Source organism: Aythya ferina (genome assembly GCF_964211825.1).
Source record: "Aythya ferina genome assembly, chromosome: 13".
In the NCBI taxonomy this organism is placed as follows: Eukaryota; Metazoa; Chordata; class Aves; order Anseriformes; family Anatidae; genus Aythya; species Aythya ferina.
The window spans coordinates 10,061,183-10,075,474 of NC_140311.1; the positions used below are offsets into that span (position 1 = coordinate 10,061,183).

The window sequence follows — 14,292 nt, forward strand, 5'->3', positions numbered from 1 at the left end:
AGGCACCCCTGGTCCCCTGTGTGACCCCTTCTTGCTGTCCTGGGGCCGTCCCCGCAGCGAGGTGGGCGGCTGGGTGGGTGCTGTGGGTCCAGCAGGGTTCCCCAGCCCCTTTTTGGGGTGAGGATCAACAAAAGAGCAGAGCCAGGCACCGCATGGTGCTGCTGGGCCTCCTGCAGGGTGCTGGACCCCGGGGCTGGCAGGGAGCAGGGCAGGAGGCGGCAGCACCCATGGGTGCAGAGGGGCAGGAGGAGGCAGGTCACACGTGTCCGTGGCAGTGGGGCCGTAAGCATCGTGCTGGCAGGCAGGCAGGGAGCTGCCGGCACCCATTATGCTGATTTTTCTGTCTGGGAGTCACGTTAACCCGGTGTAACTCCATTAACTTCAATTTACACCGGCAATTAACTCAGCCACGGCTGCTGGTCCCGTGCCCACGGCTGCCTCCTGCGGCAGCCAGGACGTGTCCCGAACATGCAGCACCGTGCAGGGCAGGGAAAAACGGCCCCAGCTGAGGTCTGTGGGCTTTCTGCGGGATGGAGCCTCCTGGGCTGGCTGCTGCCCGCGCTGCACCCCCAGCCTGGGCACTGCTGCTGCCCCCAGGCATAGGGACACACCAGAGCAGCAGTGAGGGTGTCCTGGTGGCTCCTGGCTCAAGCTGGGAGCACTGGGCAGGGGCTGAGGACTGCTGCTGGCCCCAAAAATGCTCCTGGGGTGCCCATGGGGCCATGGGGTGGCAGTGCTCTCCTAAACATTCACCACCATGGTGCCAAAAGCAAGGGCCCCCTCTGCTTGGCTGCAACCAGAGTCGATGCAGTTTATCTTACAGTGTCAGTTTTTTACTCTTTCCATTTTTCTGGGAAGCACCAGTTCTTGGAATCAGGGTGATTTAGGGCCGACCCCAGCTTTTCTACCCAAACAGACCCCATGCGCCCTGACCTGCTTCTCGGTAAAGGAGAGCAGCGAGGCCAGGCAGGGAGGAACACAGGAGCATCGCAGGTTTGGTTTCTCCCAGCAAAAGAGCAACCCAGGCTCCCAGCCTGCCTGCCTGCGCCTTGCCTGCTCCCCTCCCCACTGCAGAAACCCTCGCTGGGGGCTGTTGGGGCGATGGGGCTGCGAGGTACGGGGTGCCCAACAGAGCCGATCTGTGCGACTTGGCCGGGAGCACAGAGGGAGATTGATGCTTGCTTGCGAGCTCGGCCGTCAGCTGCGAGCTCTGCCTGCCCCCACGCCAGCTGGGGACAGAAGCGCTGGCCCGGGGTGGCACCGCGGGGCTGGCGTAAGCCCCCGGCACAGCTGGCAGTGCTCTGAGGCTGGCGCCGGCCCAGGACACGCAGGGAGGCTGGGACACTCGATGTATTGGGGTGTCCGAGCTCCACCATGGAGCTGGAGACCCCCCTGACCCCGTATCTGTCCCCACACACACACCTGGGGTCCCGTCCTGCAGGCAGACCCCCAGCAGACAAATCACCCATGGGGGTAACGAGGTCTGGGCAGAATTGCAGGGCTGCACCATCCTCGTCCCTGCATCCCTCCTGCAGCCAGGAGCTGGAGCCGGATCAGGCCACGGGGGTCTGGGCGGAGAGAAACCCCCAGCACACCGCTGAAAATCCCAGGAAGGGTTTATTTGTGCAGGAAGATTGAGGAGGCTGTTTAAAAACACCTGCGGGTGCTGCCCACGTGCCGGCATCACCTCCTGATGGGCTCCCGCCAAAAAACAAGTCTCTGAAGGCTGCCTGAGGTGGGACAGCAGTGTGGGGGGCACCCAGCAGTGGCGATGGGCTGGAGCCATCCCAGCCCGTCCTGGTGGGCCCTGCCCTGCCTGTGCCCTGCTCCTGGCGCTGCCGGGGGATGGATGCCGGGGGGCTGCAGCAAACCACCCCACAGAGGACGCGAGCCCCGCCTGGGCTTGATGTGAGCAGGGGGAAAGGAGAGCAGCAACACATTTCTCACTGCAGAACCTACAGAAACGTTGCCTACTGCTTTTATTTCCAGCTAAGCACGGAGGACATCCGGGTTCGGAGGGCTGGAAGCCTTGCTGGAGTTTGAAGTCGAGGGTTTGGGTGCTCTCCGGTGGAGGAGCAGCCGGGGTGAACCACACCTGGGGGCTGGGTGAGGGCAACTGGGGGCTGGGGTCAGCAAGGCTGGGGCGATTTCACCTCCTGCTCTCTGCTGCTGGCACCGTGGTGACGTGCCACCACCTCCTCCTGAGCAGCACAGCCACGTCCTGTGGTGGCAGTCACTGCGGAGATGCCAGTACAGCTCTGCTCATCCAAAGGGGGTCAGCCGAGCTGCCCCCACACTTCCAACCCCAAAACCCCCCCTCAGCATCCTGCCCGGGGTGCTGAGCAGCCCCTGCCATGGGCTGCGTGTGCCACCCGCCTTCCTTCTCCATCCGTGGGACCGGGGCCCTGGCAGGGCGGGTGGCAGTCGGGGACGGGGAAGGACGTCACAGACATCGCTCCTGGGACATGTGCCCTAGAATAGGGACAGCGCTGGGCTCTGCAGCAGGGAAACTGCCTGGCCCCGACCCTTCGGTGAGCCGTGGGGCTGGGAGGGGGCCAGAGGGGCCCTAGCCATGGCCAGGCTGGGCTGGGGGCTGCCCCCAGCACCCAGAGGGACAGGCACACAGCGGGGCCTGGCTGAGAGGCAGTCCCTCATTTTCGGGCCTCAGGGCACCGGGTGGATGTCCTCCGAGCGCAGCACTTTGTAGACGACCCAGTAGAAGATATTGAAGACCAGGAAGGTGAAGGGGAAGACGGCTCGGGAGATGGTGTCGATTCGCTTGGCGCGGTCGACGTAGCGCCGGCGGAGGGTCTCCCCTTCCCGCAGCAGCGCGCTGCCCGGGGGGGGGCTGTAGATGCCGGGACCCTCCCCGGGACCCTCCTTCACCTGCAGGCAGTGGCCCAGCCCGTAGCCTCGCAAGTAGAAGCGGCTCTCACGGACGAGCTCTTCCTCCTGGCGGGGGAAAGCGCCGTCAGCCAGGCAGCAAACGGAGCGGGTGTGAGCAGGGGATGGATGCCCCGTGTGTGTGTGCCAGCCCCGTGTGTGCCAGCCCCGCTGCACGCCCCTGTGGGTGCCTCGAGCGTGCAGGCAGAAGCACGGGGCTGGCAGGGGTACCCAGGGGTGTGGGGGATCACGGGGCTGGGATCAGGCACATGGGGGTGCGAGGGTGCTCTGAAGGCTTCCAGGTGCACCTACCAGCCCTGCAGCCCAGCACGGGGACCCCCAGAGCCCACCCGGGTTCCTGGGCAGCCCAGCTCTTGGCACAGACGTGCTGGGGTGAACTGGGGGAGGTGGAGTCCCAGCCAGCAGCACCCGCACTCCTCCCCGACAGCTGCTTCATTAGCAAGCCACGCCAGCCTGCTGGTTCACCCTTTGTAGGGCTTTGCGTGTGGCTCTCCACAGAGCCCCATCCTCGCTCCGTGCCCACACACCGTGGGTGCCACCTCCGAGCAGTGCTGCCCTCCAAGGGGTCCGGGCGAAGGGCAGCACCCGGCCTGCGTGTGCATCCGGCCGGCCAGGGGGGCTCTCATGCGGAGAGCCGGCGGCCACAGATCTTTATTTATCTCTGCAATCTGCCGGCTAAGCAAGATTTCCCGGTGGGAAGAGCAGCAGAGGCTTAAATCGCTGAGACGAGTCCTCGTGTGCAGCTGAGGTGTGTGCGCTCCCCTGATGGATGGAGCCGCCTGCCCCATGCCCCTGGGGGGCCACAGCCATTCCCCAACCCCAACGGGACCAGCACGGGGGCTTCACCCCTGCTGTGTCTGCAGGGGTGTGGGGCTGGCCATGGGGGGGCTCAGAGGGGGCTGGGGCAGCTCCGGGCTGGATGTCCTTGTCCCCAAGCGTCCTACCGCAAGCCCGGGAGCCTGCCCTGTGCCCCTGCCCCTGCCTGGTCTCCTCCCCACGTCTCCAGCTGCCAAGTGCCCGTGTGGCCCGAGCACACACACACACAGTGGGGTCACGGCAGGGAGGAAACGCCCCAAATCTGCCTGCACTGGGTGCCCTGCCCTGGGGGCTGGCAGGGAGCCGAGGAGCAGCCCAGGACCGGCTCCCTCCATCACCCCAGCCTGGCTCACGTCACTGCATTTTACAGAAATTTTACAGAAGGGGAAACTGAGGCACGGAGCTGGGTGTCCCCAGGGAGCCGGCAAAATCTGCCACGTCCCCTCCCTCTCAGCTCTGCTTTCAGCCCCGGGACGGGTATCTCCATCCCACGGCCATGTGCCCTGCGTGGATCACGGCCCTGCTCCTTCCTCGCACCCCCGCCGGCCGGCAGAGCTCCCCGGGGGGCTCCTTTGGGGGCAGTGGGGGGGGCGGTGGGGTTGCGCTGCGCTGCCCGGGGGGGGACTGCCCGAGGGTTGTGCTTTACCCTGGAGCTGGAGAGCTGCGAGAGCGTCGCGTAGGTGTGCTCGCCGCTGTGCTGGCTGCTCAGCTGCTGCAGGGACTCGAGGCTGGCCGTCCCGCTGCTCAGGCCCTTTTGGTGCGCACCAAACAGAAATAAGGACAGCGGGTGACCCATGGCCCTGCCCCGGCTGTGGGGACACGCGGGCAAGGAGCCCCCGGAGCAGGAGGGCTCGTGCCCAGCGGTGCCACCAAGGGCGTGCCAGGAGAGTGCCGCCTGCCTTCCCTGAGCGGGGCACGGGGCGGGTGCCCGAACCCACACAGCCTGGCCCCGGGCGCCCTGTCCCCGGGCAGCACAGCCCCGGTGCCACCAGGTCCTGCTGCTGTTTCCCTGCCCTGCCTCTGCTGCCTGCCCCAGGGAGCTCGGCGTGCCTCAGCCCCACGGGGCAGGGAAATGCTCGGGGGTCTGTGGGCGGGCAGAGGGGCTCCGTGCCCACGGGGCGGCAAGGTGCCGGAGGGGACGGCCCTACAGGCACGGGGACGGCAGCCCCCGGGGATGTGGTGGCAGCGGCGGGGAGGCGCTCACCATCCTCTGGCGCCGCTGGCGCCGCCGCAGGCGCATGAACTCCTTGTGCTGCCGGGACACGAAGTTGACGGCGGCGTACTCCAGCAGGGCGGCGAAGACGAAGAGCAGGCAGACGGCCATCCAGATGTCGATGGCCTTCACGTAGGAGACCTGCGAGGGGACGGGGGGTTAGAAACGGGGGTGTCCCCACGGCCCGGCACTGCTCCTGCCGCCCCCGTGCCCTCCTCGCTGGGTGACACCATGCCCAGCTCTCAGAGGCCGTCCCCTGCAGCTGCACGCCCAGAAACTCGGGGGAACGTGGCTGGGGGTTTTGGCTTGCAATCAGTTTTTTTCCTGGTGTTTCACTCAGCGCTGGGGTGCAGATGCTGCCTGCAGAGGTCTTAAAAACCCGAATGTTTCTGCTGGCAGCACCACTTGCAGGACCACGCGTGCCAGAGCTCGTCCACCCAAGCGGCACCGCGTCCCCCCCACCGGCACGCAGCCGGCGAGGCTTTGGGGACCCCTCCCCAGGACACGGCTGTCCCCACCCTGGGGCCGTGGGGCCGCCAGCGTGTCCCCAGCGCTCACCTTGGGCAGGGAGGCGCGGGAGCCGGCGCTCTGCGTGGTCATGGTGAGCACGGTGGTGATGCCCAGGCCCACCCGCGCCGGCGCCGCGTCCATGTTGATCCAGAAGGAGACCCAGGAGAGGATGACGATGAGCAGGCTGGGGATGTACATCTGGATCAGGTAGTAGCCCATCTGCCTCTCCAGGTGGAACTTCACCTCGATGCAGGTGAACTTGCCTGCGGGGGAATAGACGGCCCCGATGGGCGAGGGGGGCCCCGTGCCGTGCCGGGGGGCGGCAGGGGGGGTCCCCGGGGTGCTGACCTGTGTTGTAGTACTTGGTGCAGTAGCCCAGGTCCTTCTCGTCCCTGAGGATGAACTGCGGCAGCGTCAAGCCCTCTGCCACCTGCACGGCCTCCTGCTCCTCCAGCCACTCGAAGATCAGGTCGTTCATGGTGTAGCCGACTGGGGGGGCGACGGAGGGAGCCGTGGGGCAGGGGGACGTGCACCCATCCACCCCTGCCCCAAATGGCCCCTCCTTCACCCTCACCTCCCCTAGAAATAGGGGGATGGGATGGGGATGGGATGGGATGGGATGGGATGGGATGGGATGGGATGGGATGGGATGGGATGGGATGGGATGGGATGGGATGGGATGGGATGGGATGGGGGTGGGGTGAAACAGGCTTTGAACCAGGTACTCACAGCTCTCCAGCTGCATCGTGCACGTCTGGATGTCCATGGGGAAGTTCTTGAGGTCCATGGGGCAGGACAGGATCAGCGTCAGCCTGGAGGGGGCAGACCAAAGGAGGGGCTCGCTGAAAGCTGCCCGACGGGGGGGCACGAGGACAGCTTCTCCTCCCTCCCTCGAGCCCTGCGCCGGAGGAGAGGGGCTGAGCCCGCGGCACCTGATGCTGTAGAGCACGTTGCCGTTCTTGAAGATGCGCAGCAGCTTGTTGTCGGTGGTGACCTCGTGGAAGTTGGCCCCTTTCTCGTTGGCAAAGAACAGGTCGGGCTTCCAGATGGAGTCGAGCATGGAGGGGTCGAGGTCGAGGGAGTCGTCGGGGTACTCGCGGTAGGCCAGGCGGGGGTCGTTCCACTGCTGCCGCAGGAAGACGTTCACCCGGTAGTCCTGGGGCAGAGGCACGGCGTCAGCAGGGCACAAGGAGGAGGAGGAGGAGGAGGAGGAGGAGGAAGGAGGGGAGGAGGAGGAGCGGCGAGGCAGCACTCCCTGTGAGCACCGGGCCCCGCACGCTCCCCGGGAGAGCACCCCGGGGAGAGGAGCCCCCGGCGATCCCCTCACCATGGTGGTCTCGGTGACGGAGCCGAAGCTGTTGATGAAGATGTTGCACGTCACGTTGACGGGCGGGCCTGGAAAACAAGCAGGCGGCGAGCAACCTCCCGCGGCTGGCACGGAGAGCCCAGCACCACGGGGACGCGGGCAGGGACCCCAACCCTGTGGGGACCCCCACAGCCCACCGGGGACAGCCCTCGGGGTCCGTGCCTGTCCCCTGGAGCCGAGCGGCTGCGTGGGGGTGGCCGTCAGGTTTGGAAGCCCCCTGCCCTGCCCTTACCTTTGAAGTTGGGTCGAATCCGGGCGTCATACCCCGACGTTCGCCCCATGAGCTTGTCCAGGAAATCAGAGGGCGACATGGGCTGGGGCGAGCTGCGGGAGGCAGCTTTGATCTCCTCCCTCCCCGAGACCAGCCTGCGGGGCGGAGGAGGCCGCTCAGACGTTTCTCACCCACGTCCTGGGGTGCCCCAAAGAGGCAGGAGCCCCCGGGAAGGCTGTTTGGGGCCGGGTACCCACGGTGGGGATGGGGCACGGCGGCGATGGCCCCGTGCCGTGGGCTCTGGGCGCTGGGAAGAGCCTCTGGGATCCCTTCGGATCGAGCAGCAGCCCAGCTGGGGCCAGGAGGAGCAGCACGAGGAGCTGCCAGGAGCTCTCCCACGCATCTCCCGGGGATGATGGAGGCTTATTGAAGCTGACCTTGGAGGGAATATTTTGGCGGACGCCTCGCAGCCTGCCAGTTTCCCTCCTTCCATCAGTCTCCACCGATCATTTCAAGGCACAATGCGAGAGACAAGCCGCTCACCACATGGCCGGGCATGCGGCTGCGGTGGGGAGGAATGAGCTGGAGACCTCCGGGCACAAAGGGAGCTTTCAGAGCGCTGCTGGTGTGTCCTGCTCCTGCTCGGGGCTACACACCCCTTATCACAAGCATGGCACCGTGCTGGGGGCCGGGAACCTCTGGGATCGTGGGCAGGATAAACCCACACCGTGCTCCTACCTCTGCTCGGGGGAGCAGGGGGCATCCCGAGGGGCTTGTGTGCAGCCTTGCTGGCCAAAACCAGCCACGACAGCCACCCCAAAATGAGCTGGCCGTGCAGGTTTTCCCGTACTTAATTGGGGACGGGCGGTGGAGAGTGCCTGGGTCTGGGCTTGGGCCAGAGCAAAAGGCTGGGAGAAATTGTGCCTGCAGCAGCTCGGAGCCTCTGGGGCAGGGAGAGGAGGAGGAGGAGGAGGAGGAGGAGGAAGAGGAGGAGGAGGAGGGCTGCAGGAGGGCAGGTAGCAAGGAGTTAAGCCACACGGCTGTGAGCCGTGTCCTCCTCCTGGCTGGGGAGGAAGCTGAGGGCTCTCCCTGGAGCTCCCCTGGGCACCGCGCTGGGATTTTGGGGCACTGCCTCCCCTGGGGACGCTGCTGCTGACCCGGCAGGGCACTGCCAGGCCCCGCAGCTCAGCACCATTGTGCTGGGGGGGGCTGGAGAAGGCTCACAGCCACCCAGGAACATCCTGATCCCGGCAATTTGTGCCTGTGCAGCGGTGACATGTGGATACAGCCCCCCCCTCCCCGCCACAAGCACTGCAGTCCCCCCGTGCCGCTCTGGCTGTACTGGGACGGGGACCGAGTGCTGGGACGGGGAGTGGGCTCAGCCCCGGGGGCACCGCAGCCCCCCCAGCCTGCTCCCTGCTCCCCAGGGACACGGGGCCCCTGGCAGCCCCCTGCCCGTCCCACCCCGTCCCGGCGGCACCCAGGTTGGTGGGGAGGGGACAAAGGGATTTGGGGGCTTTGGGTCCTGCACCCGGGGGGCTGCTCCCGCACCCATGGGCACCCACTGGCCTGGGCCACCTGGGGGCTGAGGCAGGACCGCCCTGAGCCTCCCCCCAAATACAAAACCCAAAAGTGATGCACCAGGGCTGTGCCCTGCTCTGGGGGGGGCGGGGGCTTGGCTGCTTTCGGGGGGCCCCGCGGGAAGGGTCCGGTGGCAGGGGTGTCCCCAGGGGTGTCCCGGGGGACATCGAGCTCCCGGAGGGGCCATCGGGCTGGGGCCGTGGCTGCGGGTCCCGGCGGGGAAAGCCCGGAGGGGGGGGTCCCGGCGGAGAACCGGGGGACACCGGGGAGGGGGGGGGCGCACGGGGCTCACCTGAGCGGGCCGCGCCGGGGCAGGAGGCAGCCGAGGAGGAGGAGGAGGAGGAGGAGGAAGGCGAGGCCGCCGGCTCGGAGCGCTCCCATCCCGCAGCCCGCAGCAGCCCCTCCGCCCCGGGCTCACGGGCATGACCCGGCCGGCGGCGGCGGCTCCCCCGCTCCCGATCCCGCAGCACCGGGGTCGCCGCCGCCTCCTCTTCCTCCTCCTCCTCCTCCTCCTCCTCCTCTTTCCCCCGGCCGGCCCCGCTCCTCATAGTCCGGGGCGAGCGGGGTGGGCGCCGGCCGGCTGCGGCCACCGGGAGCCGGGCGGAGCTTCCCCGGTGCGGCGGGGGAGGAGGCGGGCACGGCGTTGGGGAGCCGCCCGCCCCCGGCCCCCCTCCAGCGTTTTTTGGGGGGCTCCGAGCCCGAAGCCCACCCCCTCGCCCCCTCTCCGCCCGTCCCGGAGCTCGGGGAAGCGCCGCCGGGCACCGGCACCGGCACCCGACGGGGCGGTCCTGGGGGAAAGGAGGGTGGGGGGACACCTCCCCTGGGACCCCCGGGGCTGGGGGGAGAGGAGCCGGGCCCCCGGGGTGCGGGGTCGGGAGCTGGGGGTCGTGGTGGGGTGTCCCGGGGAGCAGCAGCGGGATGGGACCGAGGGATGGGATGGGGATGGGGGGTCCGGCTGAGCGTCCTGCCCCCTGCCCCGCTGTGGGGAGCCTCTTTGGGGGCTGGTCCAGCTCTCCCCTGCCCCACAAGGGCTGGGACCCCCGAGGGGCTCAGCACCCTTCACTGGGTGCCCAGCGCTTGCTTTTTGCAGAGGCCCAGCAGATGGGAGCCCCCATCCCTTGGTGGGCTCTGGGAGGCGATGCGGGCGGTGGGCTGTGCGTGGCCGGGGGGCTGCGGGGCCTGCAGGCTGAGGGAAACTGAGGCAGGGGCTGGGGAGCTGCTCGCCCCCCGGGCTGGCATCACCCGGGCTCGCTGCGGAGCCGCAGAGCCTTGCCCCTGGGCCCAGGCAGCCTGTGATTAACGTGCAGGGAAGCAAATAGGATTTCAAAAGGGAAAAGCGCAGAATAAATGATTCCCGGCGGACACGCCGCTCAGGTTTCCCTTCATCACGCCTGGCTCGTCTCATTTATTCATATTAATTACACCCTGCTAATGGCTAGGAAAAGCCCTCGCTGCGGGGACCCGTGCAGGACAGCCAGCCATGTCCCCGAGGAGAGGTGTGGGGTCCCCCCAGGGCGAGAGGGGGGCCCTGCATTTTGGCAGCGCCTTGCTGGGCTCTGCCTTGGCTTCTCAGGAAGCTGGCGCAGGCTTTCGGGAGCTCCCCGCCGAGCGAGGAAACGTGGCTGAGGCAGCAGGGGCTGGGGGGGGGATGCTCCGGTAAAGGAGGGGGACGAGGGCAGGGGGGCACGGCAGCCCTCCCGCCCGCAGCTGGGCGCAGTCTCCTCCGATTACCGTTGCCATTAACGTTTGCGGGGCCGCGGTGCTGGGAGCCACAATCAGGATCCGGAGCCCGGGGCGCCGAGGAAGCGCTCGCCGCACGCCAGCTCCTCTTCCAGAGCCTGTCCCGGCTAACCCGAGCTGACACCGGCTGCGGGGGGGGGCAGCCAAACCTCTCACCCCACGGGGAAACCGAGGCACCCGCGCAGCGTGCCCGCGTCCCTTATTCCCCAGAGCAGCCCACGAGGTGGTTTTGCTGCCAGCAGTGAAGACGCTGCTCACATCCAGCCCCGGAGGCAGGGTGCAGGGATCTCGGCAGCCTGGTGCAGAGCCGGGGCTGGCAGCAGGGTGCTCCCCGGGGATGCCCCGTCCCTGCCCCGTCCCCGTCACGCTGCGGCGGCTGCCGGGGATGGTGTCAGGCTCTGCTGATGGCAGAGACGCAGGCAGCAGGGGTTGGGGCTGCTAGGAAAGGAGGAAAACATGTTTTTATTTATTTATTTATTTATTTATTTATTTTTGATTCCTTCTCCTCCCCCGTCTCTGAGCCCACGTCAAACTGTTCCCCCGGGGCCTGACTCCTGCCCGCAGCAAATGCGCCTGGGTCCAGAGCCTCCAGGGGGGCTCTGCCAGCACCCCCCACCTGGACCCCGACCCCTCGCTGCTGCTCGGCCCCCGGACCGCCTCGTATTTCATGTATTTTTGTGTTTAATCCTGTCTGATAAATGTCGTCCTGACTTCCCAGCCAACACCATTTCGAGTGGCTGAGTGATTAAACTCCTGGAAAACATCTTTATTTATTTAGTTATTTTTTTCACAGCAAAGGTTGACAGGCGCTTCAGCTCGGTCTCGGGCTGAACAATCGCCTCTGGGATCAATTTTGTGCCACGAGTGCCATGGGGAGGAGCGTAAGGGAGGCAGGTGAAGGAGGTGATTTGATCTGGGAACACGGCCCCAAATTATCCCCGGGGTGCATGAGATATGAGGGGCAGGAGCTTCGGGGGGACACAACTTGCTGCAGCTCTCCTGCTGCTTGAGGGGCTCCAGGAGGGAGGATTCTCCCCAAAGCCCCCTCTGGGCTGCTACACGGCCACGTGGACACCTTGGGGAGCTCCGGACCTGTCCCTCCCTGCTGCTGTAGGTCTGGAAATTTACTGCAGGAGCGAAGATGTCCCCGGGCTGGACACGGGCAGCTGCCCGCTGCGCAGACGTTTGGAGGCATCTGATCAGGGCTGAGATCACTGCTGCAGAAAATACCTTCCCGAGCCTGCCTGTGCGTGGCTGCCAGCCCGCTGCTTGCCCCGGCGGCCAGCGTGTGCCCAGCTGGGGGCTCGGGTCTTGGTCCAGCTTCCCGGAGCCGCACCGGTCCCCACGTGTCCCACAGAGGCCAGGAGCGCTTTCCTGGCCGAGGCACTGGGCTTCTCCTCCAGTGCTGCTGAACACGGGGCCCTGGGGCTGTTTACGTGGCTCAAAAAAGTCAAAATTTGGCCATTTCTGCCACATCACTCTATTTTATTTTATTTTTTTTTAGGGGAAGATGCCATGTGGTGGTTCAAAATGCGCCCTGATTTCAGGACTTTATGCCGAACATCCTGCCTTTGGAGACGCTTGCAGCGGGACGCACGCCTGGAGCCGAACCCTTTTGGTTTTGGGGCAAAGCCTGACACGATTCCCGTTCAGCCGGCTGTGGGGGCACGGGGACAGGGGCTGGCGGGCAGCCCGGCGGTGCCACCGGGACGCTGCGCCCCAGAGGAGATTGCAAGGTGACCCGGGACGTCGGCCCGAACTCCAGCGAGCGTCGCTCTCCAGCTCCGTGGCGCTTGTCCAAGCTAAAAATACCCCTGCTGCCGGCACGGCGCGGGGCGGGCGCTGCAGGCGGCGGCTGCAGAGGGATGCTCAGCACCACCGGACCCACCAAGGGCATGGGGCTGGGCTCCCGCTCACCGAGCAGCTCCTGGCACCTCGCCGGGCTGCGCTCCCCAAACGTCCCGCTGGAGAGCACCGGGATGGGGGATTTGGGATGGGGGATTTGCCGCCAGGGGCAATGGGAAGCATGGCTGGGGCTCCTTCCATCCCACTTCCATCTCCCAGCCCCGTGCACCTCCAGCAGGCTGGGGACTGTCTGCGGGTGGAGCAGCCGAGGAGGGAGGTGCACGCAGCCCGAAGGCTGGATCAACCTCACCAGATGATCCCGTCACCTTGGCGAGCTGGGCGCGCTGAAAGGGGAGATTTAATTTAGATAAGTGTCAAACCAGGCTCCCGGGGCCAGGAGCAGAGCCTGGCACTGGTGCCAAAGCCCTCAGCAGGCTCCTCACCGCCCCAGGGTGACCTGGCCCGTGCCCGTTTTTGTGTCTCTTCTCCTCGCCCATGGGTCACCCTGTTGCTGCCTGCCTCGTCCCCGAATTGCTGGGGAAGCGAGGGGAGGCTGCTTTGGCTGGGGCATGCCCGTGGCCTCCCGGTGAGGATGCTCCCATCCCTGCTCCCACCACCTGAAGCATTTCCAGCCACGTAGGGGAAAATCTGCCGGATTTTCACACCACCAGACTCCCCAGCCTCTGCCCCGTGCCTCCCCCGTCCCCAATCCCCCGCGGCTTCTGCGCCTGTGAAGGAGCAGCTGCGGAAAATCGATGCCTTGGCCAGCGCCGGGTGCTGTGCTGCTGTACAGGGACGGGCTGGGGGCACCGTGGCCCCCTTCACCTCCCCGTTTTGGGGTGCCCTTCCCCGTGCATCCCAGCCGCAGTTGCCATGGCGATGAGCATCCCACGAGCTCCGGCTCTTTCCTCGCCTCCGCATCGCTCCTGCCCTCGGCCCCAGCGGTCCCCGAGCACGAGAGCAGCGGGCGCAGAGCGGGCGGCGTGGCGTTCACCATTAACCACAGGCTGCCCGGCTCGGCCGAGCTGCGCGGGGTTATTTTTATTTGCTAGAGCCCCCCCGGAGGGACGGGTTTGGAAGGCGAAGCGTTACACAGCTGCGGCATCAGGCGGGGAGCGAAGGAAGGAAAGAAAACTCGGCCCCCCCCCCTCTGCTCCGTGCCCCCCCTGCTGCTCCCCTGCCTGGCACGGCTGCCGCCGAGGAGATGAAGGATTTGTTTAATTAGACGGCAAAGCCTCCTGCTGCTGCACCGAGGCAAACAGCAGCAGCTCGGGCAGCGCCTGAGTCCCGGGGGATCGGGGCTGCCCCGGTGGCACCGGTGTCCTGTGGGGTCGTGGTGTGGGCTGGGGGGGCGGCGTGCTGGGTGCTGCTGTGCTGGAGCTGCCGGGGATGGGGCACGGGGAGCATGGGGACCCCTGCTTTGTGTCCCTGGCCTGCCCTCTGCTTCTTCTTGCTCTGGCAAAGGCAGCTCTTCTCTGCGTTTTGGCACCTTGGTGTCCCCGGGGAGAGGTGGCGATGGTCCCGGTGCAGCTGCTGGCACAGAGGGGTGCCCAGCGCTGCGCCCGGCCTCGGTGCTGCCTTCAGTGTCCCTGTATGGGGACGTGGTGCCCAGAGCTGCTGGCAGGGCCAGCTGGGGCTGCCCCTGCCTTGCCCAGGCTTCATCAGCTCCGCCGTGTCCGTCTTTGGCTCCCCGGGTTTGCCGAGAGGTAACCGAGCAGCGCTCAGGAAGGCGACCCTGCGGAGGGCAGAGCGGGAGAGTAATGAGCAGCCTGGGGAGCCGGGCGGCTGTTTGCCCTCCTTCGTGAAGCAGAATCAAGGAGAAAGTCAGGAGACGTGAAAGGCAAATCTGCTGGAAAGCCAGCCAGGGGAACAAGCTCCAGCTCCTCGCCAAAGCCCCGGGCCCGAGCCTCGTGCCCATCGCTCCCCCCCGGCGAGGGTCCTGCCCAGCTCCTCTCGGCCCAGCCCTGCCCTTCCTCCATCATCCCATGGCACCGTGCTGTCCCTCTGTCCTTCAGCTCGCCTCCCCGTCCTCTGATGGGTTCAGCCAGCATTTTTTTTCTTTAAATTTAATTGTTATTAGCACACTTTGCAGCCTCGCAGCAACCC

General features: G+C 66.6%; 1 protein-coding gene across 3 annotated transcripts; it reads right to left on the reverse strand.

Annotated features, from left to right (window-relative positions):
• Positions 1–1,947: 1,947 nt before the first annotated feature.
• LOC311443918 (glycine receptor subunit alpha-4) lies at positions 1,948–9,179 on the reverse strand. Of its 3 annotated transcripts, XM_084534581.1 has the most exons (10): positions 8,894–9,107; positions 7,042–7,175; positions 6,771–6,838; positions 6,376–6,599; positions 6,173–6,255; positions 5,792–5,932; positions 5,492–5,706; positions 4,925–5,074; positions 4,367–4,471; positions 1,948–2,952 (listed from the first exon to the last, which is right to left on the reverse strand). In XM_084534581.1, the coding sequence occupies exons 1-10, from the start codon at positions 8,980–8,982 to the stop codon at positions 2,665–2,667; spliced, it is 1,497 nt and encodes a 498-aa protein (XP_084390707.1). In that variant the 5' UTR covers positions 8,983–9,107; the 3' UTR covers positions 1,948–2,664. The 3 variants fall into 3 exon arrangements, with proteins under 3 accessions (XP_084390707.1, XP_084390708.1, XP_084390709.1); XM_084534582.1 differs by lacking the exon at positions 4,367–4,471 and having other exon boundaries at positions 8,894–9,106; XM_084534583.1 differs by lacking the exons at positions 4,367–4,471; positions 6,771–6,838 and having other exon boundaries at positions 8,894–9,179.
• Positions 9,180–14,292: the final 5,113 nt, after the last annotated feature.